Source organism: Gopherus evgoodei, chromosome 1, assembly GCF_007399415.2.
Source record: "Gopherus evgoodei ecotype Sinaloan lineage chromosome 1, rGopEvg1_v1.p, whole genome shotgun sequence".
NCBI classification, from domain to species: Eukaryota; Metazoa; Chordata; order Testudines; family Testudinidae; genus Gopherus; species Gopherus evgoodei.
Window position 1 is genome coordinate 32,473,550 of NC_044322.1, and position 26,908 is coordinate 32,500,457.

General features: G+C 40.9%; 1 protein-coding gene across 1 annotated transcript in view; it reads right to left on the reverse strand.

Annotated features, from left to right (window-relative positions):
* Positions 1-3,854: 3,854 nt before the first annotated feature.
* CWF19L2 (CWF19 like cell cycle control factor 2) overlaps positions 3,855-26,908 on the reverse strand; it is a 178,033-nt gene continuing 154,979 nt past the window's right edge. Inside the window, 4 exon segments of the mRNA XM_030560734.1 lie at positions 3,855-5,088; positions 7,058-7,159; positions 23,074-23,154; positions 24,696-24,851. Coding sequence (XP_030416594.1) covers positions 4,948-5,088; positions 7,058-7,159; positions 23,074-23,154; positions 24,696-24,851 — 480 coding nt within the window. The 3' untranslated portion in view covers positions 3,855-4,947.

The following is a 26,908-nucleotide window of genomic DNA, read 5'->3' on the forward strand; positions in this document are numbered from 1 at the left end:
CAAATTTGGGAGGAGGCTTCGGTCCGATTGTTCTCTGCGACCCCCGTGCACTGAGGCTGCAGGGAATTATCGGCCGGCTGACACCTGAACGTCGGGTGACAGTGGAGGAGGCACCCTACCGCGGTTAAGGTTAATGGTGTCGTATAATTCTTGGACCCAGAGCCCGACTCAATAGAGCAGATCCAATCTAATTTAGGTTGTTCTGATTGTCGGCTGGCCACTAGATGAAATTGCAAATGCTGAAATTGCTCGAGCTCAGATTGTTTGCGGTCCACAGTGTGCCATGGACGTGATCCATTCTCGAAACATCCTGTTCGTGACGCCATGTTAGTCACCCGATAGTATGCGAGGACCCAAGTAGTCAGATGCACACCTGTTATCTACCAGGTTGCAGGGGTGACCAAACGATAAAGGTTCGTTTTTGGATGTTTAGAGGGGGAACAGTCGTGGCACAGTGTGCAGGCACTGAGACGTATGGCTTTACCTTAATGGTTCATTAGTGGTACAGAAACAATATTGACTAACAACTCTATTTATACAAGGAAACACACAATATACTCATACAAAGAAAGACACAATATACAGTTAACCCAAAAAGAAAATCTCGTTAACTTCCAAAAACAATTAATTACAAAGCATACTTACTAATACAAACCAACGCAAAAACATTACGGCCGGCAGACGCGTAAGCTCCACTGGAACACGAGAGCTGAGAGAGGCTTCGAGGTGCACTCAGGGTGCAAGTGACTCAGATGCGTTCTCCTCTCTGCCTGCCAAACTGTGGGCAGGACAGATATACCCAAAGTGATGCCCCCCCCCCAGATCTAGTGAAGAAATCGCTGACAGCTATATGGGGCTTCTCGTCTACCAAATAAGGTAAAATTAACTATAGATAGGGTTTCGCCGAGTTTCCCCGAAGAGCGGGGGATATTTTGTTGCAAGCTGTTTGCAAAATATCTGTAAAGTATCTGTAAAGTTGCAACAGAGTGGTCAAACTTCAGCCTTAGCCTTTACTGGAAGCTGTTTGCAAAATATCTGTAAAGTTGCAACAGAGTGGTCAAACTTCAGCCTCAGCCTTACTGGAATGGTCAACCCTCAGCCTTTACTGGCAAAGACAATAACAGGAAACAGCTCGGTGTACGTGCTGGCTTTGCATCTAAGCATGGAGGCCAGGGCAGACATGCAGAAGCAGGCCTGGTGTTACAACATATTTGTGTGACATTTACAATAGATCCTCCAATAGGTGAAATCTATCTTCAGTGTTTCCATAAGCAGTGTTTTCAACATCTATACTTTGAAACTACCGCTGTCATATGATCTTTCCCTTGTTTAATTTAGATGTAATATTTTTTGTCCAAGGGCTTCAAGTCCATGGGGATTGTCTTTAAGTCTACATAAAAGGGTAATCTATTTGCTTGTGCTTTTGCAGAGCTTTAGGTTTGGATTTGTATAACTTTTTGTGAACACCCACTTTGTTTTTTAATGTTCTCTGGGGTACTTGCATTACAGGAGCTAAAATTAAATTAAACGATCAATTGTTTTTCTGGGATTGTAGGAAAGGACAACTTAAAGCAAAATTCAGGGCTGTACACGTCCTTAAATTCCAACTCATTAATACAGAAATTCCCCTCAGTCTAAAGATAAAGAAGACAGCTGGTGTGGTTGTGTCTAGCAGTAGATGAACATGTAGCCATGAAGATCAACTTTGTTGATACTTCTCAGAGTACAAATGTTTATTACTACTAATTCTGATCCCCTCGCCTCACAACACAGGCAACTAACCAAGCAGATACAGTAGACTCTCAGAGTTATGTACACCAGAGTTACGAACTGACCAGTCAACCACTCCCCTCATTTGGAACTGGAAGTATGTAATCAGGAAGCAGCCGAGACCAAAATAAAAAAAGAGAGAGCAAATACAGTACAGTACTGTGTTCAATGAAAACTACTAAAAAAATAAAGGGAAAGCATCGTTTTTCTTCTGCATAATAACATTTCAAAGCTGTATTAAGCCAATGTTCAGTTGTAAACTTTTGAAAGAAGAATCATAATGTTTTCTTGAGTTACAAACAACCTTCATTCCCAAGGTGTTCATAACTCTGCAGTTCTACTGTATTGTAAAGACTTCTTTGAGGCAACCAAAGAGTTAATGACTAGCTTTGAAATCTGGTATGGAATTTTATGGAAAAGGTTAAACATTCTGATAGAACTCCCACAGATTTTAACAAAAGATAGTGACAAAACGGATTAAATTCATGCTGGCTTCAACATCAGTGTAGTCAACAACTGCCCCAACAGATTTTTTCTGCTGTTCTTAAAACAATAATTTTCAACTTTTCTTCAGTTCTGAAAGTTTCTTCTGGTTTAAGAGAATACCTATAGCATGTATGTATGTCCCTATACATACAGCATCAGATTCTGCTATCCTTTTCCGGGTTGTGTAGTAACTTGCTCTACTGATTTCAGTGGAACTACTTGTGGAGAAAGGTACGTGCTCACTGTGAGGGTAGTAAAACGTAAGCCTGTATTGAGCAATACTGCCAGAACTGATAGAAACATTCAAAATGAAAGTTTTAAGAAAACCTATTGCACAGGAGTTGGAAATGGCAGTTACTCTGATCTGGAACTAAAGTATTTTGTTGTTGAACTGAACTTCAGTACATAAGCCAAGCAGTAAGGAGGGATAAGGGCTCATTGAATAAATACTGAGTGACTCTTAGATAGGAGAAAGACTAATCTATCTACATATGAGAACTTTAGGAAATACATGGCAAGGAAGGCAGGGGGAAAGGGAGAATTTTTGGGAGAAGTGACATTTATTTAGGAAAATGCATTCAAGATAATTATGTATTCTGGAGCTCCCCATCTGCTCCCACTCCAGGATATGAAAATGACTTTTCCCTGGGACCCAAAGATATGAGACTTTGCCACTTCCATGGTTATTCCTTAAGGGCCATGTGTGGTCAGATACAACACATGCTTTCAGGGAGAAGGCAGATTTCAGTTGTGCTTTAGATAGATAACATGGACTGCATAGTAGCCAAACTTGTTTCCTGGATTTACCAGTCTTTTTAGGACCTGTGTAATGATGCTATTATTTCATTGTTTATCTTTGCTATGTTCTCTCCAATGTAGTTTATTTTAGATCAAAAACCTATTAGATTTATATAATCAAAAATGAGAGCCAAGTCAATGCACTTTTAGAGAATATTGTCCAAAAAATTCAAAGAGAAAAACTAACCACGTCCTCTTGCTTGAGTCAGATAAAAGTGGCAAAAGTTAACTTGAGAAGGGGTGATGTGCTAGAACAAAGACTGGTTTATGCTTTTAAAAGCTACAGCTGAAAACTTTGAGTACACCCAGTGGAAGAGTGTGTCGAATGGTTGACAAGGTATTGAGGGAGTCATAGTTAGAGTTGGGTGAATACATTGATTTTTTGGTTCAGTGGCAGAACCAAAATATCTGTAAAACAATTAAGTTTTTTTTTCCCCTCAACAAGATGAAAAAATGTTGCTTTGAATTAACATTTCATTTTGAACAAGTCAATTTGAAACATGTCAAAATGGTTTAATTTGATACTTTCTAGACAAACCATTTAGACATTGTCAAAAATTTTATTTTCTGGGGGGCAGGGGGTTTGGCCAAAACAATTTGCCAAACTCAACCCAAATTTGCAAATACTTTCACAGACCCCAAAATGCATTTTTGGCATTTTTAGTATTAACCAATTTTTCCCCTAGTTCTAGTCACCACACTTCGGGACCAGATTCTGAGCTGGTGTAAATCAGCTTAGTCAGTGGAACTACACCAATTTCCACTAGCCAAGGATGTGGCCCTTGATGTCCAAGAGGTAAATTATAATATTGTCAAAGAAACATCATAAAATGATATACTAGTTATTAAAATAAAGATGGCAGTGTATTTATAAAATTATCTTCTCAACAGCAGTACGAGACAGATTTCCAAGATTACTGTACAAAATAATTGACATACCACATTTATGTAACTGGGTCATGCTTACTTTACTCTGTATGACTCATGTTGTACAAAAAGAAAATGAATGTTAAAGGAATACACTAATTATTGTGACTGTTTAACCCATCAAAAGTTTATCTAATGAAATACCAATACCTTCTATAGTCCTCTGAATCTCAGTGATCCATTTCATAACTTGACTGGGTCACAATACCAAGCTGAACTGTATAAGAAAACGGTTCTGTGGGAAGCTTGCTTGAACCATATTTCAACACAGTTCACAAATACTGTTCCATTCTGAGCATAGGCCAGCACAAGGTCTGTCAATCATATAAATCCTGCTTTGAAGGCTTAAGTGGGGCCTAAAGCCTTATTACAGGTCCTCTGGCCAGGGCTGAATTTCACCTGCAGAGTGCACTGGTGTTGAATATATGTAATGATCTTCATCTGAAAGAGCAGAGGGACTAAAAACAGAAACAAAAAATTCCGATAAATATACCTAATTTAACAGTGTATTATTCAAAATGTCCTTACGATTAAATCACTATCGGAAAATATAGTCATTCAAATAATTAAATATTGACTTCCCAAATAGAAGATAAGTAACTCCAGTTCAGAGGTCAGAAAAATACAAAAGCAGAATTTCATTTTGCTGAATTTAACTAGCATGCAGATGTCAACCTTTTTATTGGCTTAGTTTACAAAAACAATTCTGTACACTTCTAATCCATTGGCTTACTGTTTAGTTTGATTCATCTGTCAAATATGTGGTGTGAAAAAAAGATGAGTGTATGGACAGTCTGGAGTTTAACAGTATTTCTAGTTTTTAGAATGTTTACTAGCAACATATAAAACACTAGAGTTTTACTTAAAATATGAAATATCCTTTAAAAAATAATTTACAGTATATACTGTCCTTGATTACTGTCACTCTCAACATCTCTTTTGGATTCATCCAGTTAGGTAAAGGATTCATTCTTTAGTTTTGGTGACATCATATGGTTTCCACCACTGTGCAAATTGCAATACTTTCTTCCTCTGATCATCAAAGTTCTCTCTAATTCCTTTTTTCCAAAGCCTTGGTTCCAAGTCCAGCATGCCACCAATTATTTCCTTTGCAAGTATAAAAGAGAAAATAAAGAAAAAGGCTGAATGGTTGTATACTTCACTTAAGGCTATTTTGCAATCAAAGTATGTATATGTTTCCTCAAATGTCAATCACTCACCTTGCCTCTCTAATATGCTGAGACCAAGGGCCAGCCTTACAGGTGGGTGCCATAGTCAAGAAGCAAGGAATGGCATGGGCCTGGGGTGCGAGGCTATGGAAGGGAACTCAGGGCAATGGGGGGATGGGCAGCAGAGCCAGTGGGCAATGGGTGGGGAGCCTGAGGGCAATGGGAGGGGGAGCCTGGATGAGGAGTCCAGGGAGGAAGGAGAGACAGAGGCAATGTGGGGGGAAGCCCAGGGAGGCAGGGGCAGCCAGTGCGCCAAAACACAAGTTCGCCCAGGGTACCATTTTCCCTAAGGCTGGCCCTACTGGGACTGACATGGCTACAACACTACATAGTCAAGGCTGAAAGAACAGAATACCTGAATGTAGCTAAATATAATATTTTAAGAAATTAAATTATGAAAGCCTTAAACTCTCCAAAACTAGACTGCAAAATGGAAAAAATTCAGCTCATCGGGTGAGTTACTCAGCCAACAACTTCGAAGGTACAGCATTGAAATGCACTCTACAAGGATCATACCATACTCTAGGGTTATGTGGGTGTATTAGTAAATTTGTGATTTAAGTAGACAAAAGCCCAGAAATTCACAGGCTCCCCCTGTTCATAGCAATATTTGAAAAAAAGATTAAATTATTCCCCAAGTCCACTTATAGTCTGGTTTTTCATTACTGATTCTTCCAAGAAATTTTTACTGTGGCTTAATAAAAAAAATAAGCTCTTATTGCAATTCGTACTTTATGCAATAAATTCTAAGCATACGCATGCAGGGATTTAACCACATAACTCCTAGTAATATTATCAGTTATGTGTGAGAGAAATAGCATATAGAGGAGTACAGAGGTTATACAAACGTAAATTCTTTTTATTTTTTAAATGGGTTTCATCTAGAGGTTCTTAAAGAAATTTTTTTCTATCAAGAGGAAACTTTCAAAGACAAGCTGTTTGATTTATGGCCTAGCTTCCAAATATAAAGATTACTAAACTGTCTTGTTTGTGAGAAGAACGATGACATATGGTCATGGATTAATTTTGCGGATGGATGAATGTTGAGTGGCTTGTTGTTGCTAGGTCTTCTCAATTCGTTATTTTGATTGGATTTTGGATAGACTCTTCTGTCTCACAATGTCATCTCAAGACCTTTCAGCTGGACAAAGCCATGTCAGCCTCCTCAAAAATGGTTTTGTGTTCTGTATTTTTGATATTTTGACAGTCTCTGTGGTATGCAAACACTGAATATTTTTTAATTGTTGGCTTAAGTTGGATTTTTCCCCAAAGTGAGACTAGCTGAGGAAGGCCTAACTCAAAGCTGATGGGACCAAGTTGCATGTCTCCAGGGTAGCCTCACACTTAATTTGCTCAAAGGGCTTGGAGGGAGGCTCTTTGCAAGGTACAGTGAGTGAAGCTGGGAGCTCCAGGACAGGTGGCTGGGAGTTGCTGGGGCCCCCTGCCCCAGCTTGGAGCTCCATGACATAACCATAGCCTTCACTATGAACAGTAGGTTAGCTCTGGTGATATGTACTCTTGCTTTTATTTTTGTTTAAAAGTTTTAATAAAGTTTATTAAACTGATACTGAATCACACTTCTTTCAGTTAGCAATGTGGATTCAGAACCTTTGAGGATGAAGGTGGATATCAGACAGTCAGCCCAAGAGCCTCACAAGATCCCCCTCAATAAGCTTTTGGTTCTCACATATGTGACCTAAATCCCAGTGCATTGCGTAGAAAATCTACTACCATCTAGTAAACTGCGAAGTATGTTAAAATCACTCAGAGTTAGTGATGTCTGATTTAGTTACTGATACAGAAAATTCAATACATGACTGGTGTTTTGGACTCGTACATGTCAATACCTTTCCAAAATAATGAGGAAACTTGTGCTGATCTTCAATTACGTGAGCAAAGCCTCCTTGAAGGCCGAAGTCCACAGAGAAGTAGGGCAAGCCTCTAGGAATCTAAATACATACAAAAAAACATGCATTTTAGATAGCAGAATAGACTGTATTTACAAAAGAACTGCTGTTTTTAGTTAAGACGCCCGACAATTTATTACAAGTGCAAGTTGTTTTTAAAGTTGGCAGTCAGTATTAACACAGAAGAAATTTAGGCCCTGATCCTGCAAAGACTTAGGCAGGTCAATGGGACTAACAATGTAAGTGAAGTTAAATATGCCCGTCTGTATTTGCAGGATTAGGGCCGTACAGAGTATATCTACGCAGCATTCTGTGGCGAGCCTCTAGCCCAGGCTGCCTGACTCGGGGCAGTGGGCTCCTGCTAGCACTCTAAAAATAGCTATTATCGACAGCGCTTTGAAGTTGCAGATTGGGCTGTAGCTCAGGCTCTGACACTTTGGGAGGTGGGTTAGCTTCACAGCCCAAGTTCTGGTACAAGCCACAATTTCAAAGCACTGTCTATATCACTATTTTCAGAGTGCTAGCATAAGCCCCACTGGCCCAACTCTTGACGAGCTGGGCTAGGAGACTCCCTCCAAAATACTGTGTAAACATATCCATACCGTACTGCATCTTTCATACAAGCTGCATCACAAAAATATGTTTTTATACAGTTACATAATCTAGCTGTAGAGTTAAAAAAATGAAGAAGAAAAGAACAGGATACAGAAACTGGAAGAAGAGACGTCTGAAAATAGATGGAGAGATTATGACATGGAGTGATTCAGGAAAGTTGAATCCAGATAGCAGGAACTGCAGAGAAGAAGATTATAACATCAAATGTGGTGAGACTGAAGGGATGGCGAGGAGACTGGTTTAGAAAGATATATGTATTAAGAGAGAATCATCAGCAGCAGAGATTTCCTTATCTTCTGGACTATAGTTGTGTCAAGCATGAGGAAATTTAAGAAGCAGGACTGCGAGTTAAATTATTGCAAGGGATGAAGAGTATGACGCAGTAAAGGCAAATGCCCCATATTTTAGTCACTTGATTGGTGGTCATTTTGATGGCCCGAAAAAAGGACTTTGTAGAAAAAACAAAGGCAGGAATACAGTGCTGTAACAGCCCCACTACACAAGTTATAGAAATGAGGGACTAACCTGTTGAAGGGGAGATTTTCATAGTTCACTGAGCCTGCAATGAATTGTCCAGCCGGCCAAGAGATACCACTAAAAGAATTTTCACTGGGAGAAGAGGGAGAGGTGCCCTTGAAAGATTCATTAGTTGCTATGGTGTTACAAGGGGAGTATTGCTGCTTCATGGCAGCACACTATTTTATCTCTACTCATTGCTGAGCATATTCCTGCATAGATAGATGGTAGGAGTTATTGTGACTCAAACTCACAGATACTTCCTCTGTTCCAGGCCAAATGCCTTGCAACTATCACGGCTAGTGTTTTACAAATGGCTTTCAAATAAAATGATACAGAACACAGGGGAGGTTTCTGTTATTTTTTTAAAGGAAGAATTTCCATGGAAGATGTAAGTTAATTTATTTTGTAACATACATCATCATCTGCAGGGAAGCATTTAAAGTCACATTTAAAACTATTAAGTAAAGAATGAGCTTGGAAGAGGGAAAAAGGGGGTTGCATCGTCTTACTTGAAAACAGTTCCAAAAAGTTAAACAAAGTTCTTCTTTTCTCCTGGTAGGCTTTATATAGCTTTGTGTAAGGACCTGATTTTGATAATAGCGAATCAGGTAATTTAAGGCCACGTCCACACTACAGACTAAAATCGAAATTAGTAAAATCGATTTTATAAAACAGGGTTTATAAAATCGATTTTACACGTCCACACTAGGGCACATTACGTCGGTGGTGTGCATCCATGGTCCCAGGCATCCATCGGTTTCCGGAGCGTTGCACTGTGGGTACCTATCCCATAGTTCCTGCAGTGTTCCCTGACCCTTGGAATTATGGGTTACTATCCCAGTGCCTGATGGGGCAAAAATCACTGTCGTGGGTGGTTCTGGGTACAGCCTCACCCCTTCCCTTCCTGAAAGCAGCAGACAGCCATTTCGCGCGTTTTTTACTGGGTGAAGTGAGCAAACGCCATTTTACAGCAAGCATGGACCCTGGTCTGATCAGTACCTTGATCGTGGATGTTGTAAACAGTTCACGCATTCTCGTGCTGTCTATGCTGAACCATGAGCAGCAAACGCAGGAGAGGAGGCTGCAGCTACGGCAGTGCGGCAACGAGAGTGATGAGGACCTGGAGACTGATTTCTCCGAAACCGCGGGCCCCCGCGCTTTGGAGCTCCTGATGGTAATGGGGGAGGTTCTACCCATTGCTCGCCGATTTTGGGCCCGGGAAACAAGCACAGAGTGGTGGGACCGCATAGTTTTGCAGGTGTGGGACGATTCGCAGTGGCTGCGGAACTTTCGCATGCGTAAGAGCACTTTCTTTGAACTTTGTGACTTGCTTTCCCCTGTCCTGAAACGCCATAATACCAGGATGAGAGCAGCCCTCACAGTGGAGAAGCGAGTGGCAATAGCCCTCTGGAAGCTTGCAAAGCCAGACAGCTACCGGTCAGTCGGGAATCAATTTGGAGTGGGAAAATTTACTGTGGGGGCTGCTGTGTTGCAAGTAGCCAAAGCAATCATTAAGCTGCTGCTACGAAAGGTTGTGACTCTGCGAAACGTGCAAGTCATAGTGGATGGCTTTGCTGCAATGGGATTCCCTAACTGTGGGGGGGCCATAGATGGAACCCATATCCCTATCTTGGCACCGGAGCACCAGGGCACCCAGTACATAAACCGCAAGGGGTACTTTTCAATGGTGCTGCAAGCACTGGTGGATCACAAGGGACGTTTCACCAACATCCACGTGGGATGGCCAGGAAGGGTTCATGACGCTCGTGTCTTCAGAAGCACTACTCTGTTTAAATGGCTGCAGCAAGGGACTTACTTCCCAGACCAGAAAATTACAGTTGGGGATGTTGAAATGCCTGTAGTTATCCTGGGGGACCCAGCCTACCCCTTGATGCCATGGCTCATGAAGCCATACACAGGCAGCCTGGACAATGGTCAGGAGTTGTTTAACTACAGGCTGAGCAAGTGCAGAATGGTGGTAGAATGTGCATTTGGGCGTCTCAAAGGTCGCTGGAGAACTTTACTTACTCGCTCAGATCTCAGCCAAACCAATGTCCCCTTTGTTATTGCTGCTTGCTGTGTGCTCCACAATCTCTGTGAGAGTAAGGGGGAGACCTTTATGGCGGGGTAGGAGGCTGAGGCAAATCACCTGGCCGCTGATTACGCGCAGCCAGACACCAGGGCAATTAGAAGATCACACCAGGAAGCGGTGTGCATCAGAGAAGCCTTGAAAACGAGTTTCATCATGGGCCAGGGTATGGTGTGACTGCTGTGTTTCTTTCCCCTTCATGAACCTCCCCCCCCGTATTGACTCCTGCTGCAAGCAACTTACCCTGCACCCTTCCCTAACAGCTTGCTTATGGCAATCAAGTCATTCCCTGTAACCAACCCACCCTCCCACTTGCTTTGAATAACATGTCATTATAAGAAGAGTAAGAGAAATAAAAAGGTACCCCGGGAGTGGTTTGGGAGGAGTATAGGAGGGAAGAAAAAGGCCATTAAGGACATTTCAATGTAATGACAGCCTTTTGGTTGGACTGTCCACGGGGGTGGAGTGGGCAGGTGCAGAAAGCCTTCCCCCACGCGTTCTTACACGTCTGGGTATGGAAGATATGGGACATGGTGAGTGCTGAGGGAGGTTAAACATGGGCTGGAGTGGCACTCTGTGACCCCGCAGCTCTTCCACCAGACTTCCAGCGTTCCATCCCGCCACCGATGATCTTCCTGCCGCCACATCTCATCTCGAGCGTCCCTCCTGTCCTCACGTTCACTGGCAGCTTTCCTGTACTTTGCTACCACGTCTTTCCACTCCCCCAGATGAGCTCTTTCACTGCGGGTTACTGCCATGATTTCTGTGAACATCTCCTCCCGTGTCCTCTTCTTCCTCAGCCTCCTTATCTGACTTATCCTTCGGACTGGAGTAGGGAGGCTTGAAAAATGTGCAGCTGCATGAGTGGGGAAAAAGAGTGATAGAAGGATCATAAAAGATACATTTCACAGAACAATGGTTATACTCTTTCACAGTGAACTACACTATTCACCGTACGTAGCACGTCACTTCATTACAAGGTCGCCTTTGGATTCTTTTAGTATTTAGTGCTTGCGGCTGTGGTGAAACAGATCAACACAGACGCAGGTCCAGGGATTACAAATCAGCTTGCAGGCGGACATGGTAAGGCATACATCTAATGGTAGTTAACCGTACAACCTCCTCCTTTTCCCCCACCACTGGCTATTCGCAGGTAAAATTCATGCTGGGCAGCCAAACTGCTAAAAAGCACATCTTTTGCTTCTTTTCTTATGCCATCAGAAAGGTTAAGCACTAGAGGAAATTGTGAATGGTTTTCCCCCCCACTCTGCATGTCTGCTGTAATGGCAGGTCACTGAAACCTTACCCTCTCCCTCTTCCCCCCCCTTGGAAATTAGCAGTGAAAATTCCTGCTGCCCAAATGCTAAAAAGGTCAGCGCCATTAGAGACACCTCCCCGTAGGAATGGGCAGCTTTCCCCCCCCCCATGGCTAACTGCAAGGGAAGGATTTCTTTTAAGCCGCAGGAAAGCATCACCGAAGGAATGGTCATCTCTGTCCCCTTAATAAAATACATTAATTTTTACCAGGTGACCATGAACAATATCACTCTCCTGAGGATTAAAGACAGAGAAAAAGAAATTATGCTTCTTTAATGCCAGCAATCCCCGGGACCATACGCAGCTAGGCTTTGTCATGCAATGATACCCGATTACGTGCTCCAGGCATGGCGTGGTAAAGTTTCGTACCATGGTGGACGGAATAAGGCTGCCTTGCCCAGAAACCTTCTGAAAAGGCTTTTGGGGTACCTACAGGAGTGCTCCACAGAGATGTCCCTGGAGGATTTCCGCTCCATCCCCAGACATGTTAACAGACTTTTCCAGTAACTTTAATGCCAGCTAATGCATGCAAGCCCTCATGGCAAATCAATCATTAAAAAACGCTTGCTTTTAAACTATGTTTTATATTTAAAAAAGTACACTCACCAGAGGTCGCTTCCATGGCTTCATTGTCTGGGCTACTGGCTTGGGAGGGCTGGGAGGGTAATTCTGTCTGGGTGAGAAAAAGCTCCTGGCTGTTGGGGAGAATGGAGTGCTGTGTGGTCTCTGCAATCTCGTCCTCCTCGTCCTCCTCCTCATCTTCACCCTCCGCAGAATCATCAGCAATGGCTGAGATTATTACCCCCACCTCGGAATCCACAGACAAGGGGGGGCTTGTCGTGGCGCAGCCCCCTAAAATTGCATGCAGCTCCGCGTAGAAGCGGCATGTTTTTGGCCCAGATCCGGATCTGCCATTTGCTGCTTTGGCTTTCTGGTACGCTTGTCTGAGCTCCTTCACTTTAACTCTGCACTGTACCGAGTCCCTGCTATGGCCTCTCTGCCTCATGGCATTAGAAATTTTTTCAAAAGTTTTTTTCATTTCGTCTACTGGAACGCAGTTCTGATAGCACAGAATCTTCTCCCCATACAGCGATCAGATCCAATAACTCCTGTGTGTTCCAAGCTGGAGCTCTTTTCCTATTCTCAGGAGACTGCATTGTTACCTGTGCTGTTGACAGCTCCACGCTGGCCAAACAGGAAATGCAACTCAAAAGTTCCCGGGGATTTTCCTGTATACCTGGCCAGTGCAGTAGAGTTCCTTTACCTGTCCAGAGCAGCCACTGGTGCACTGTGGGATACCTCCCGGAGGCCATTAACTTCGATTTCCGTCCACACTAACCCTAAATCGATTTAGTAATATCGATTTTAGGGTTACTCCTTTCGTTTAGCTGGAGTACAGAAATCGATTTTAAGACCCCTTAAAATCGATTTTAGGTGCCTTGTAGTGTGGATAGGTACAGCGTTAAATCAATTTAACGCTGTTTAAATCGATTTAACGCTGTAGTGTGGACCTGGCCTATGAGTGATAACACTGTGTGAGCTGTTTAATATGGCTTCAATATACACCTCTACCTTGATACACTGCCCTTGGGAGCCAAAAAATCGAACTGCGTTATACATGAAACTGTGTTATATTGAACTTGCTTTGAGTGCACAGTCCCCCTGCCCCCAAGCACTGCTTTACCGCATTATATCCAAATTCATGTTATATCGGGTGGCGTTATATTGAGGTAGCGGTGTATAGTGTGTCCTACTGTATACAGGTCTATACTATAGCATATAGCAATTGTCATTGCTTACAATCTTTGTTAAATTTTCTTGAGCAGCCTGCACTATGGGGCTATTTCACTATTTGCATTATTTTCCATTACTGCTAGAGATCCTTTTACAAGAAACTAAAATGAAAAGAAAGTTTTGATTAAGACATTTGTTAAAATACAGTAGCAAATTAAAAAGATGAATTATTCAATAGCTGACACATGGAATTATGATGTCTGCTTATCAACAAAATCTGGAATGCTTTAAAAACCAGTGACGGCTTGACAAATCACATTTGCTCCTGTAAATTAAATTCTGACCTGCTGTTGTTACAAATAACCTCTAAGATTACTACATACTGAAAGAGATTAAAGGAAAAAATAGGTTTCTCCCTTTTTATAGCTTCTCTCATTTAACAGCACTCTGTGTGAATTGCACTGTTTTGCTTAGGTCATCAGCACATCTTGTCTCATGCACATGACTAGCATAATGACCTCACTCTCATGCCCTGATCTGGGGGGAGCTCACTGGCACACACTTTCTCTAGTCCTGCAGGAGGGAATTTACCAACAGCAAACAAGGCTGAAAGTGAAACTGAATAGGCAGCACCCAGACAGATGTGTGCACACAGAGACAAAGGAGAGTGTGGAAGAGGGAGACTCCTCAGGATGGTTGGCATTCTTGTTTTCAGGCCTGCCTAAAAAACTTTCTAAACAAGATCAAGAGAGCAGAAAAACCCTGATTGTTTTAAAGACATTTTAAAAAAATGTTTAAGACAAATCATTTAAAGGGAGTTATTAGAAACTTGAATATTTGAATACTGAACGCAGTCCCTGCACGGACGTCAACTTTAAAAAAAAATCAAGTTGACAGTTGATTCTTAAAGTACCAATAATTAATGTGGGTAAGATTGGTCTTTTAGTCTGTGTCTAGGAGCCTTCTATAGATCCTGTTTAAGTCTATGAAGATAGTGTGCGGGAGAACTTCTACCTCTTGTCCTAATCCTGACCAAGAGCCTTCCAAAAGGAGCAAGAGACAAGCGCGATAGAGTCTCCTTAATTCTCTTCCACATACTGGATCAAATTCAGCTATGGGGTAAGCAGGCATAACTCCCATTGACAGCAGTGGACACTGCACCCATCAACAGCAGACACTATATCAAGGATGAGCCCTAAATTGAAAACTGTAAACTCATTATGCTGTCTCTCATTACTGCTATGCAAATCAACAGCATGTATTTATTTTTCAGTACTTAAATGGATCAGGAATGTACACAACTAAACCTGCAACGTGGGTATATGCTCACAAACTCTTCCTGAATTATTTTTAACTTAAATTTAAATTTGCTTTATAAATTGTTCTGGCACTGCACTCCCATAACCAATTTAGTGCTGCAGTTATCAAGGAGGAATAATATATGAGAAATGCCAGGAGGGGGAAAGGGAAAACACATTATGTTATGTTAGAAGCACTTATCCTTGAAATTTAGGTTTGTATCTAGAAAATGAAACAAAGCTCTGATATATTGGTTCTGATTGTTTTGAAACAGGTAATAATGCTTCCTAGTAACATTTCCTCATCTTCGTGGCTTAAATAAATGGAAACAATGCTAAATAACGAAAAAGGATGCACCAAGTCCTCAGTATTCCCTCACTGCACAGAACATGGAAGAAACAATGAAGAAATCCTGTGGAAACAGGATGATGACTGGAATGGAGTTTGTACGAGGAACAGTAACAGAACTACAGAGTAGCATCTGATCACCACAGAGCTACCTCCATGAAAACTATACAGGAGCTTAAGGTTCTGTATTGAAAAGTACTCTGTTCACATTTATAGAAGATTGGACTTTTACCTTCTGCTCTTCAAGTAAAAATTCACTTCCCAGAATTGATATCCTTGTCCTTTTATAAGTCTTTGTCCTGCCACACTCCCAGCCCCACAATGGTCTGTTTTCTCTTTGACTTCAGACTGTAAACCCGTTGAGTAGGTAAGAACCTTTTTTATATTTGCTTGTTATTCACACTATAATAATAAGCGTTAATTTCAGTGCGCTATATATATATATATAAAAATTATAAAACAAGGAACTTCTTGGGTCCTTGAACTTATTTTGTAGAGTGCATACATAAATTCATCAGTTCATCTTTTATTTCAGCATATACTTAAAAAGAAAATATGTAACTTTTTTTAATGAGCCCTCAATACTTCATTACAAGTTATCAATACATAAAAGATCAGGGTATTTTCATGGCTAAAAACCTAAAACAATTGGTGGAGACAGCATAAACTACTATAATGACCTCTTGAGACCTGCCCTGTCAAGGAGCTCAGTGTTTCTAGGAATAATACAGCTCTTTTGACACGCAGCTATAGGCACAGTAACTTCATGTGATACCATAAGGCCTACTGTGATACATAACAGAACAAACGTTGACCAGAACAAAGCATATGCTCTGCACTACAATAACAAAAATGAAAACTAGGTCCTCGTACCTAGTGCTTTAGAACCTACTGGCTATGGCACTGATTTTGGGATGTTGGAGTAGAGACTTCTAAAAATCCTAGGTTTTGATAGCTGCCTAAAGAAATGATCTAAACAACCTGTAACTAGAGCTATACGGGGAGTTAGTACTGTAGGCTATGAGAAATTAGATGGAAACATTTATTTGGATTTACTTGAATTGGGAAAATTAAATGCAATAAGTGTTTGGCTTTCATGAGTGTATGTTGGTTGTACTTTCTGGTGTCTAGGATAAGAAAACCAGAATATTAAAGGTGAAATTACATTAAGTTATGATTCATAGAGTGTCATTGGTATGCATGATGCTTTATTAAACAACTCCCCCCCACCCTCAAAAAAAAAAAAAACCCCAAACCACCAAGGTTCCTGACTCAAAGAGCTTTCAAGCTAAGGGCTAGATTGTGTCCCCAGGCTCAGTCCTGAGTCAGGGCCAAAAGATCTGCTCTAGCACAACCAGAAATTATGGGTTTGGCACAGGGGTGCTGGAACTAGGGGCACTGGCAGCACCCTCTGGCTTGGTGTCCATCATATACAGGGTTTACAGTTTTCTGCAATGGTTTTCAGAACTCCTACTATAAAAATTGTTCCCAATGCCACTGGTTTGGCACAGCAATTATTAGCTGAAATTATATGTCTTGTGTTATATAAACAATTGATTAAACAATCATTTGTAAGCACATGACATTCTCATAAGCAAACTAGGGAAATTTGGTCTAGATGAAATTAGTATAAAGTATCAGAGGGGTAGCTGTGTTTGTCTGGATTTGTGAAAAGCAACAGAGAGTCCTGTGGCACCTTTAAGACTAACAGCTTATGCTCCAATATATCTGTTAGTCTTAAAGGTGTCACAGGACTCTCTGTTGTTTAGTATAAAGTGTGTGCATAACTGGTTGAAAGACCATAATCAAAAAGTAGTTATCAATGGTTTGCTGTCAAATTGAAAGGGCTTCTCTACTGAGGTCCCGCAGCAATCTGTCCTGGGTCTGGTACTATGCAATACTTTGATTGATTACTTGGATCGTGGAATAGAGAGTATGCTTATAAAATCTGTGAATGATACCAAGTTAGGAGGGTTTGCAAACACTTTGGAGGACTAGAATTCAAAACAACCTTGCCAAAATGGAGACGTGGTCTAAATTGAACAAGATAGAAATGTAATAATGACATGTTCAAAGTACTTCACTTAAGAAGGAAAAATTAAATGCAAAACTACAAATGGGGAATAACTGGTTAGGCAGTAGTACTGATGAAAAGGATCTGGGGAGGTGACAGTGGATCACAAATTGAATGAGTTGCAAAAAAGGCTAATATCATTCTGGAGTTAATTAGAATGTTGTATGTCAGGCACAGGAGGCAGTTATCCCGCTTTACTCAGCATTAATGAAGCATCAGATGGAGTACTGTGTCCAATTCTGGTCACCACACTTTAGGAAAGATGTGGACAAATTGGAGAGAGACCAGAGGAGAGCAACAAAAATGATAAAAGGTTTAAAATTGACCTATGACGAAGGGTTAAAAAAAACTAGGCATGTTTAGTCTTGAGGAAAGAAGACTGAGAGGGAACCTAATAACTGTCGTCAGATATGTTAAGGGCTGTTATAAAGAGGATGGTGATCAGTTGTTCTCCATGTCTACTGAAGTCAGGACAAGAACAATAGGCTTAAACTGCAGCAAGGGAAATTTAGGTTAGATATTAGGAAAAACTATGTAACTCTAAGGGTTGTTTATCTCTGGAAATGCTTCTGAAGGAGGTCATGGAATCCCCACCACTGGAGGTTTTTAAGAACAGGATGGACAAACACCTGTCAGGGATGGTCTAGGTTTACTTGGTCCTGCCTTAGCACAGGGGACTGGACTTGATGACCTCTCAAGGTCCCTTTCAGCCCTACGTTTCTCTGATTCTATGTAGGAGGTCAGATTAGCTGACCATAATAGCCTTAAAGCCTATGAAGAGAGTTGGTGAGTAAGCTGTACTGCCCAGAAGTAGTCTCTCTCAATGACAATTCCTCTTGTGATCCCTTCTGGCTCAGGGAAGAGGGTGCAGGAAGTAAAATAATGCAGCCCTTGGGAAAGGGACTGTTACCACATACCTGGCCATATCCTCTGTACAGCATGTAGGTGGGGGTAGTCAAGGTTCCAGACACTCACTAGTCACAACACCCATACATTTGCTCCCTAGTAGGAACATCCACAGAGCAGCTTCTGACCTCCACACAGGACCCACACTTAAGACACAGCTAGACCTGATGTGGTCATGCCAAGGGGACTGGGAGAAGACCTAATTTCCCTCTATACTTGCATTAAAATTAGTTAGCATCTGACCCTAGCTTAGAGAGATAACAAAGTAAAGGTGGGGGAATAGGCATGAAGCCAGAAAACAGGGCAGTGAGCAATGGGAGAGGTATACAACCGATGTGTGAACACTGTTGTACCAAAAAAGCAGACTCCATAAAGATTGTTTATATTTCTTGTTTTCTTGTTTATATAGTATAGCACCAGGGCAGGAGAAAAGAGCCATAGATACTAGTGGTAAAAAATATTAATCAAAATAAAGGAGAGACAAAGTGAGTGAAGGAATAGCTTTTATTGGACCATCTTCTGCTGGTGAAAGAGAAAGCTTTTGAGCTACACAGAGCTCTTCAGGTCTGGGAAAGGTACCGAGAGTCTCACAGCTAAATACAAGATTGTTTAGCGAAAGTAGTTAACACATACTCTAAGACTGTTGTATGCAGTACCATTGCAGCTGTGTTGGTCTCAGGATATTAGAGGGACAAGGTGGGTGAGGTAATATCTTTTACTGAATCAAGCTCTGTTGGTAAGAGAGAGAGTTTATACAGAGATCTTCATCAAGTTTGTGAAACATGCTCAGGTTTCCTTTGAGAATGATGACTGAGGGGTCAGATATGGACTGATCATTTTGTGAAAAACGTTTACCTACAGGTGATACGGTATTTTTGTCTTATCATTTTTCTATGTGAGTTCATTTGAGAAAATAGTGATTGCCTGGTTGCGCCCACAAAGTTGTTAGTGGGGCATTCAATGCACTGGATGAGATATATCCCTCTACCACAATATAACGTGACCCGATATAACACAAATTCAGATATAACATGGTAAAGCAGCGTGGAGCCCCAGACCCTTTAAAGCGCCACCCGAGCCCCGCTGCTTTACCGCCTTATATCTGAATTTGTGTGGCGCCCCGGCCCCTTTAAATCCCCACCTGAGCCCAGCTCCCGGAGCCCGCGGCAGCTGGAGCACCAGGCCCTTTAAATCACCGCTGGGAAAGCCGGTCCAGTCTGGCACAGCGTACCAGCTCTTGTACCGTTCTGGCTTACTTTTACCTCTGGATATAATGCGGTAAGATTTTTTGGCTACCAAGGACTGCGTTATATCGGGGTAGAGGTGTACCACATATTGTGATAGGCATGTGTAGGACCCATGGATTTTGAAAGGTGTGTTGGGTGTGGGGGTACTGATCATAATAGCAATGGAGATGCTTCCGCAGATTTTGCACCTGTTGTTCTGGTAGGGTCTGGTGCTGCTTTGAGTTGATGGGTCCTGGTCTGTGGGGAGCTTGCTTCTGATGAGCCTGGCGAGGCCTGGGGTTTGAAGGCCAGAAGAGGGGGCTTGGGAAAGATTTCTTTCAGGATGTGGTTCCCATCCAATATGGATTGTAAATGTTAAATGATAAGGGTGAATAATTTTTACAAAATGATCACTCCGTATCAGACCTCTCAGTCCTTCCTCAAAGGAAACCTGTATAACACCTTCAAAAGACAAGCCTGGAAGCTTAAATTCATAACTTTGCTAGACAGTAAAAATCATGGTTTTAATAAAGACACTAGATTTCTGGCTCATTACAAAAATCTGGGGGGCTTTTGTCCTACGTTTGCATAGGTCTTAGTGGGCCCTTCACCTTGAATGGTCTCTTAGAATAACTACTACTTATGCTAAACAATCTGTTCTACCTTGTATTTAGCTGTGACACTCGCGGTACCTTTCCCAGACCTGTTGAAGAGCTCTGTGTAAGCTCAAAAGTTTCTCTCTCTCACCAACAGAAGTTGGTCCAATAAAAGACATCTAATATCCTGGGATCAACATGGCTACACCACTGTAACCAGAATAAGTTGGTTTTGAGGAAAGGGTTGAAGAGGGATAGGTAGAGAAGAGGGTATAAAAAGGAAAGAGGATTAGTTTGTGTTGGGGCATGTTTAGTTTAAGAAAGGAAGTGGGATATGGAAATGTGGAAGATTTTAAAAAGAACAGGAGTCCAATCTATAGGTAGAGATTCATTCATGGTTATGCAGCATTGATAAACCACCCAAACAAAGAACTGGTTTCAGAGTAGCAGCTGCATTAGTCTGTATCTGCAAAAAGAACAAGAGCACCTTAGTGACTAACAAATTTATTTGAGCATAAGCTTCCCAAACAAAGGAGTAAAACTATATAAGACACTGACAAAAAGTGTTTCAAAGCACAGAGAATCATTTTACAATATAGTGGAAATTATACAGCTCTATTATTATACTTAGTTATGAAGAGTAGCTAGGAAGAAAGAAGATAGGATTGTTAAACATCATCTGAAACCCTTGGAAATATATTATGGTGACAGTCAATAATGAGTTACATATGAACATCCAGTGCAATGTGGTAGTATAAGACCCACAAATAAACACCAATTCTGGGCTGCACAGGTAGAGATGTCACAAAACCGAGACAGTGCAGTGCTTAGACTACTGAATTTGGTTCTGTCTACCCATTATCAATCTCCTGCTCAAAAGTGAGACTGCATTAATTCATTACAATAGTGTCTTTCAATAAATAAAGCTGATTTTTGTCATTACCATTCTTCATAATATACCATTAACTACTTCAAAAGATAAATAACTACAATCTAGCACTGTATAGACACATCAGTCATAAGGATTTTAAGAACTTTAATCAAATGAGAAAAGAGCATGATCAGGATGACAAAAAAACCCTTAAAATTTATTTCTGACAAATTGAATATGTATATTATCTTATACAAGACATCAAGAAGAAGGAAAATGTAATGGGGAGAGAGAAGCAGCAAATCATCACAGCTAAAATCCCAGTTTATTAAAAACAATTTTCTAGAAACTAGGCTCTAAACTTTAGGGGTGTTTTGCCATTGACTTGAATAGGGCCAGGATTTCACCCTAGGTATACAGTGTACTGCCCTCTAAAGACACGTTACACATAGTCTATAGTTGATAAAGTGTTTTTAAATCAGGCTGAGCAAAATAAATATGCTGTTAGACATATCCGCTGAATAAACACAGATGGGATAAAGTAAATTATAATCTACCACGGCAAGATCTGTTTTAGATTGTAAGCTTTGTCAGTTACGTAGTCTAAAACACCATGCACACCTTTGGCTCTATCTAACTAATGGATACATGGTGGGTCCCTTAGATATAATAAAAGGGAAGAGAATCAAGATAAGGAGCTTGAATGGCAGTCAGAAAGATAGAAAAAATCAACCACTGCAAAAAAAATCTACAATCTGTGGCAACCTTCCTGTAATACAATACCTCAAGCAGGGCTGGCGCCAGGCACCAGCAAAGGAAGCAGCTGCTTGGGGCAGCACGTCCGAGTCTTTGGCGGCAATTCAGTGGCGGGTCTCTCAGTCCCTCTCGGAGCGAAGGACCCGCTGCCAAATTGCCGCCGAAGAATGAAGCAACGCAGCTGAGCTGCCACCAAAGTGCTGCAGATCGGGGCTTTATTTCCCTCCACCCCCCAGCTTCGCCGCTTGGGGCGGCAAAAAAGCTGAAGCTTGCCCTGGCCTCAAGAAACAAAGATCTTTAATAAGATCACTGAGCAGACCCTGTGTTGTGACACATTCTAAGAATTATGGAGCTGGTAATGCTAAAAGATGGATTACGAAATAAAAAGCCAAATCAATGGATATGATGAACTAAAATACCATGGCTTAATGAGACCATACAATGCCCATGGTATCAGCACAAAACAGAAAAAAATAACAACAGGACAATAAAGAATATGAATGGCTTTTAACAAGAGAAGAAACAACTGCATTAAAGAAAGTAGTAGTGGGGAGATAGGTGTTTTGTCAGGAATAGACAAGGTAACTAATGAAGCAGACAGAATACTTTATGAAACTAAGAATGGGTACAGAAAACTGTGGAAAGATATAAGATCTAAGGAGGCTCACACCCTGCAGTGAACTGACAGAAATGAAAATGTTAAAATTACTCAACTGTGTAACATTTCATGCTTAGATACACTTTCCTCATTTAAAGGGACATCTTCAAGGTTGTTAGTCTAAAAACTGACCTGCCTCAAAAGTGGTCTAATGTTGAAGGTCTCATCTTCTGATTCCATCTTTTTCCAACCTGCACAAACTGATTGCTGCTGCGGAAACTATATATATCTTAAGAAGACATGCAATGTACCGTTACATAGTAACACACAATAAATCCTATGTGTTTTTAACATCATATACGTGTGTGCATGTGTGCCAAAATTGCCTGGTGCAGCCCAAGTTCAATTCATGGATTTCTAAAAGGTAACTTCAACAGGAGACAACTGTCAAGGTAGGCCAGTTTTTAAATCTAAAACACCTGGCATTGTTCCTTTAATAACTACCCAATCCGAAGATGTGTTTCAGTACAATGCTGTACAGATAGATACAATATTTTTCTCTCCTTTTAAAAATAAGATTGATATTTATATCTGAAATCTCCACAATATGTACTTTAACAGGATAGTAGTCCATACTGGGCACACACAAAAATTACACCACAGTTTTTCTAGCCCAGTAACCAACCTCTCTTAGGTTCTCCCTTCAATTTTTTAAATTGTTTACAAGAATATGGTGCCGGAAATTGCTTGCAGCCAGCAATTTGATCTCAGTCAGTACTTTGAATCCAATCCAATGCCTACTGGAATCAATGGTAATCTTTTCATTGACTTAAATGGAGGTTGGATCAGGCTCCTAATACCCACCATGTCTTCATCATCTGCGTTTATTCCATGGGACTTGGTCCTCTCACCTAACTGGTCTCTCTCTCTCTCTCTCTGAGATACACAATGATTTAGATGTTGACTGATCATACAAACATTTCATGTTAAATGAGCTTAAGTACTTACAGACTTCCTGACATCTTTTGAAGAAAGATCAATCAACTTCTTGTTCATGGACCACTCTTCATCAGATTCCAGTATAGCTTTCTGTAAAAGCATTGTATCTAAATGTGAAAACAACCCCTCACACAGCAAAGTAACTTTTTAATGTAATAAAGTACATTTTGAGGTATACTATGCAATCTGAATACCAATAATTTCTCTGCTAAGGAAGTAGCTTTATTTTTAGCAACATTCTGTAATTTTCAGAATGTAAATGTTTTATAGAAATAGTGGGTAATGTTCACATTTTCATGTAATTGTTGTTTTTTTTTTACTTCTTTAGTTTTAGAACCACAATCTGTCTTTTTCCTAACAAATGATCTTTAACAAGAACTTTCAATTTAATAGAGAATAAAAAAGTAACGGGTCACACATTCCTATCACCATGCTCAATAAAAGCCACTTATGAGTTCATTAAACTTTACTGTTCTTTTCTGCAGTAGAATCCAACTCAGAAGGCCACTAGCATTCAAAGACTTAAAATGCTACGCGTCTGCCCTCGTAGTATGGAAATGGAATCTACTGCACCTACATTTTAAATGTCAGTTGCCAGGTATTTCAATAGTGGAAACACTTGAAAGATAATGAAAGTTATGTTCAAATAGCTCTGTATTAAATCTTGTGCATTACTTTCCTTTTAGTGTTTAAAGGGAAAGAAAGGTTTAATAGCATTTAGTTTGAAATTTAATGAAACCAAACAGGTGAAAAATCTCACATGTAGTGAAAGCAAGTTACTGTGTCTGCATTAGTCAGACTGACTGTTACACATTGTTGGAAACAAAACAAAAGCAAGTCACTATCCATGTTTGCAGGCACAGAGGGCCTCATATGCTGTTTATTGCTATGGGAAGTAGACTCTTGATGAGCCCATGGGGACCACCTCCTCTGGTATGGAGGAAGAAGAGAGAACAGCGAAGCACTGGAGCTGCTCCTATGCACATTCACTGCCTATTGCTCCCCACAGAGCTGCGAAACAGGCAGTGTGGAGGCTAAGGCAGCCCCTGAGTTGCAGCGGCAGACGTGGAGCAGCTTTGCTGGCACTCTGCAGTGTGAAATGGAGAAGTAGTGTTCCTTCCACACCTGCCCAGATGACCTCTCCAGTGCTGAGTCCACTTCCTCAGTCTGGGTGATGAGCATAGGGTTTGGCCCTACAAGAATACATAGATACAGCTAAATAATATAAATTCCCACATGTTAAAATGTTTGAAAATCCTTTCCTCTTTTACTTACCTGCTAAGACCCAAGTTCTGGGTTTTGAGTTTCTCCTGCATGAATTAATGATATTGCAAACCCTTATAGCCCTGCAAGGAATTCAGTTTTTTGTGGAAACTAACAGAGTGTCAGATATTAGACCCTGCACAGAGAAGAACAGCTCTTCCATTGGCTCACCTGTGTGAAGAGAAGTTCAAACCCTGCTATAGTTCCTGAAGTGGAGTTAATAGGACCCAGCTATTCTAACACCAAGGGCTATACCTTGATAGGCAAAAAAACTATGTGTTTTTCAACAGCTGTACTCAAGAAATCAGAAATAAAAGTAATATGGGAAAGCAATTGAACTGACTGAAGGTTAACCACTTTTTAAATACCTTAAAGTAGATGGGAGCCATATCCCCCAGTTCTTTTGGGAGAGGAATGCATTCATATACCATATGATATCTTTTCTTTATACTCATGTTTGTCTCTAGGAAGACACAATCCAATTCTTTAGCTTCAAACATCTTTACCAAGGCCTTTCTGAACATCTGTAAGAGAAAAGGATTATAAATGGAAATGTTTAAAGCCCCCCAAACTCTGGAACTAAAAGCTTGAGTCTTTCACAAAGAACAACACTGATGCATGGTATGGAGAAACTAATCCCAGAAATGAACAGCCAGAATGACTCAAAGGACTGAGACTACTACGTAATCAAGTATACAGAGCACTAGACTGGCACTCAGGAGACCTCAGTTCTCTTCCCAGATTGGCCTGTGGGGTAACCTGGACAAGTCATTTCATCTCTCTATGCATCAGCTTCCCCTTCGGTAAATAGGGATAATAATATTTCTCTCCTTTGAAAAGCACTTTGGGATCTACAGATAAAAATCACTCCGTAAGAACTGGGGATCACTATTTAATACTCTTAGCCAGCAACATCAGGGACAGAAATCCATTTGCCTCGTAAACTAGTAAATTGGGAGGGCGATGTGGACATTATCTTTCATTATGTGCTATGGGCTTGCCATTGGCATGTCCCCTGCACTGGACTTGAAGGGGGCCTGTGTAGGGCTGTTTAAGGTGGCCCAGTGCCTGTTCCAGGGAAGTTATTCCCCGGGCTGCTGCAGGGCTTTTACAGTTCCTGTATACCATCGAAACTGCATACAGCAGCTAGAGCGTGGGTGATAAACTCACTTTTTTAAGAAAATTCAATAGTGAGTGAAACTTTCTGTCCTCAGTCCAGTGACAAAGCATTTTACTGTTCAGATCTAGTCACATAAGAAACTCTTAACTGATCCAGATACTTTTTAATGCTTGCTCTGGAATAGACAAATACTTTCCTTCATTGGTCTTATCCACACAGTTGCTTGCAGTAGAGTTTTTGTGCATGTGGAGGGCAGTCAAACAGAGTCTCTAGTTTACGCCTTTCTCCATATTACATTTACTACCAAGACCTGGGACAAAAGAGTTCCTTAGACTGTGAAACTGCAGAATGGCCTAATTCCTCTTTTTTTTTTTTTAATTAAATCAAAAGCATAAAAATTAAAAGTAAAAATGAAACAGAAGTAGCTCAGAGTTATCCATCAAAAATCTGATGCCTCATCCTTTCAAAATACATAACTAGCGCACTAGAAATGACAATAAGTTTCTGCCCAAATCTGTCAAACTACAGGGTTACATTTAGAAAGGAGCAGAATAAACTGTAACATGAGAAGGAGCTTTTCATACTATTTTCAAACTCAGCCTTTTCATCATTAACTAGCCCTAGAATGTCAGGCTGAGTATCACCAGTAGGTGATTGGGTTCTTCCTCTCAGTTATTTTTTTCCTTGAGTTGATGACAGATAACTGTAAAATTATTTGGAAGATATTTGAATAAACACCATGTGAAACTTCCCCCTCCCTTTGCTTCCCAACTCACCCCTAATTCTCTATAAAGGCACAACTTCCTTGTAGCTGCTGTGACAAGGCTACTGAGGCAGGCCAGGTATTGCGAAATAAGAATACTGCATGAGGGTGCCCAAGTGGCAATGGCATTTAAAATAAATATCGATATCTTCCATTCCCTGCCCAATAGCTCCAAGAATTACACAGTAATCACTGCTTTTTGTTACGTCATGCTAAGTTTCTGAGTAAAATTTAATTTAACAGTTGATGCCTCAGAAAATGCCACCTTCAGTGCCACCAATTGCTCCCTCTGCACTTGCATTAATGCCACATTCCTCCACAGGAACTTAGGGGAGCATTAAACCAAAAACCAGGCGTGATACTACTGTCTTACCACTACCATCCAACAATACTAAACACTAATACTAAACATTCTAAAAGCTCAAAAGATCTTCAGATACAGTTTATATTGAGTAACAGCCAGTCTACCATTTCTTAGTATACTCTTAGTATACTTAGTACACTCTGTTTATTCAAATTCTGAAAGGTCTAAAAAACACCATGTAACTCAAGACAGTGAAAAACAGTTCACAACAGCATACAACAGAGCACAGCATATGCTCAGATGCAGAGCACTGTAAGAAATTACCAGAGTATAAGCAAAGGTTTACACACTTTTATATTATTTAAATGATTTTTATACACACATTGCTTTGGCA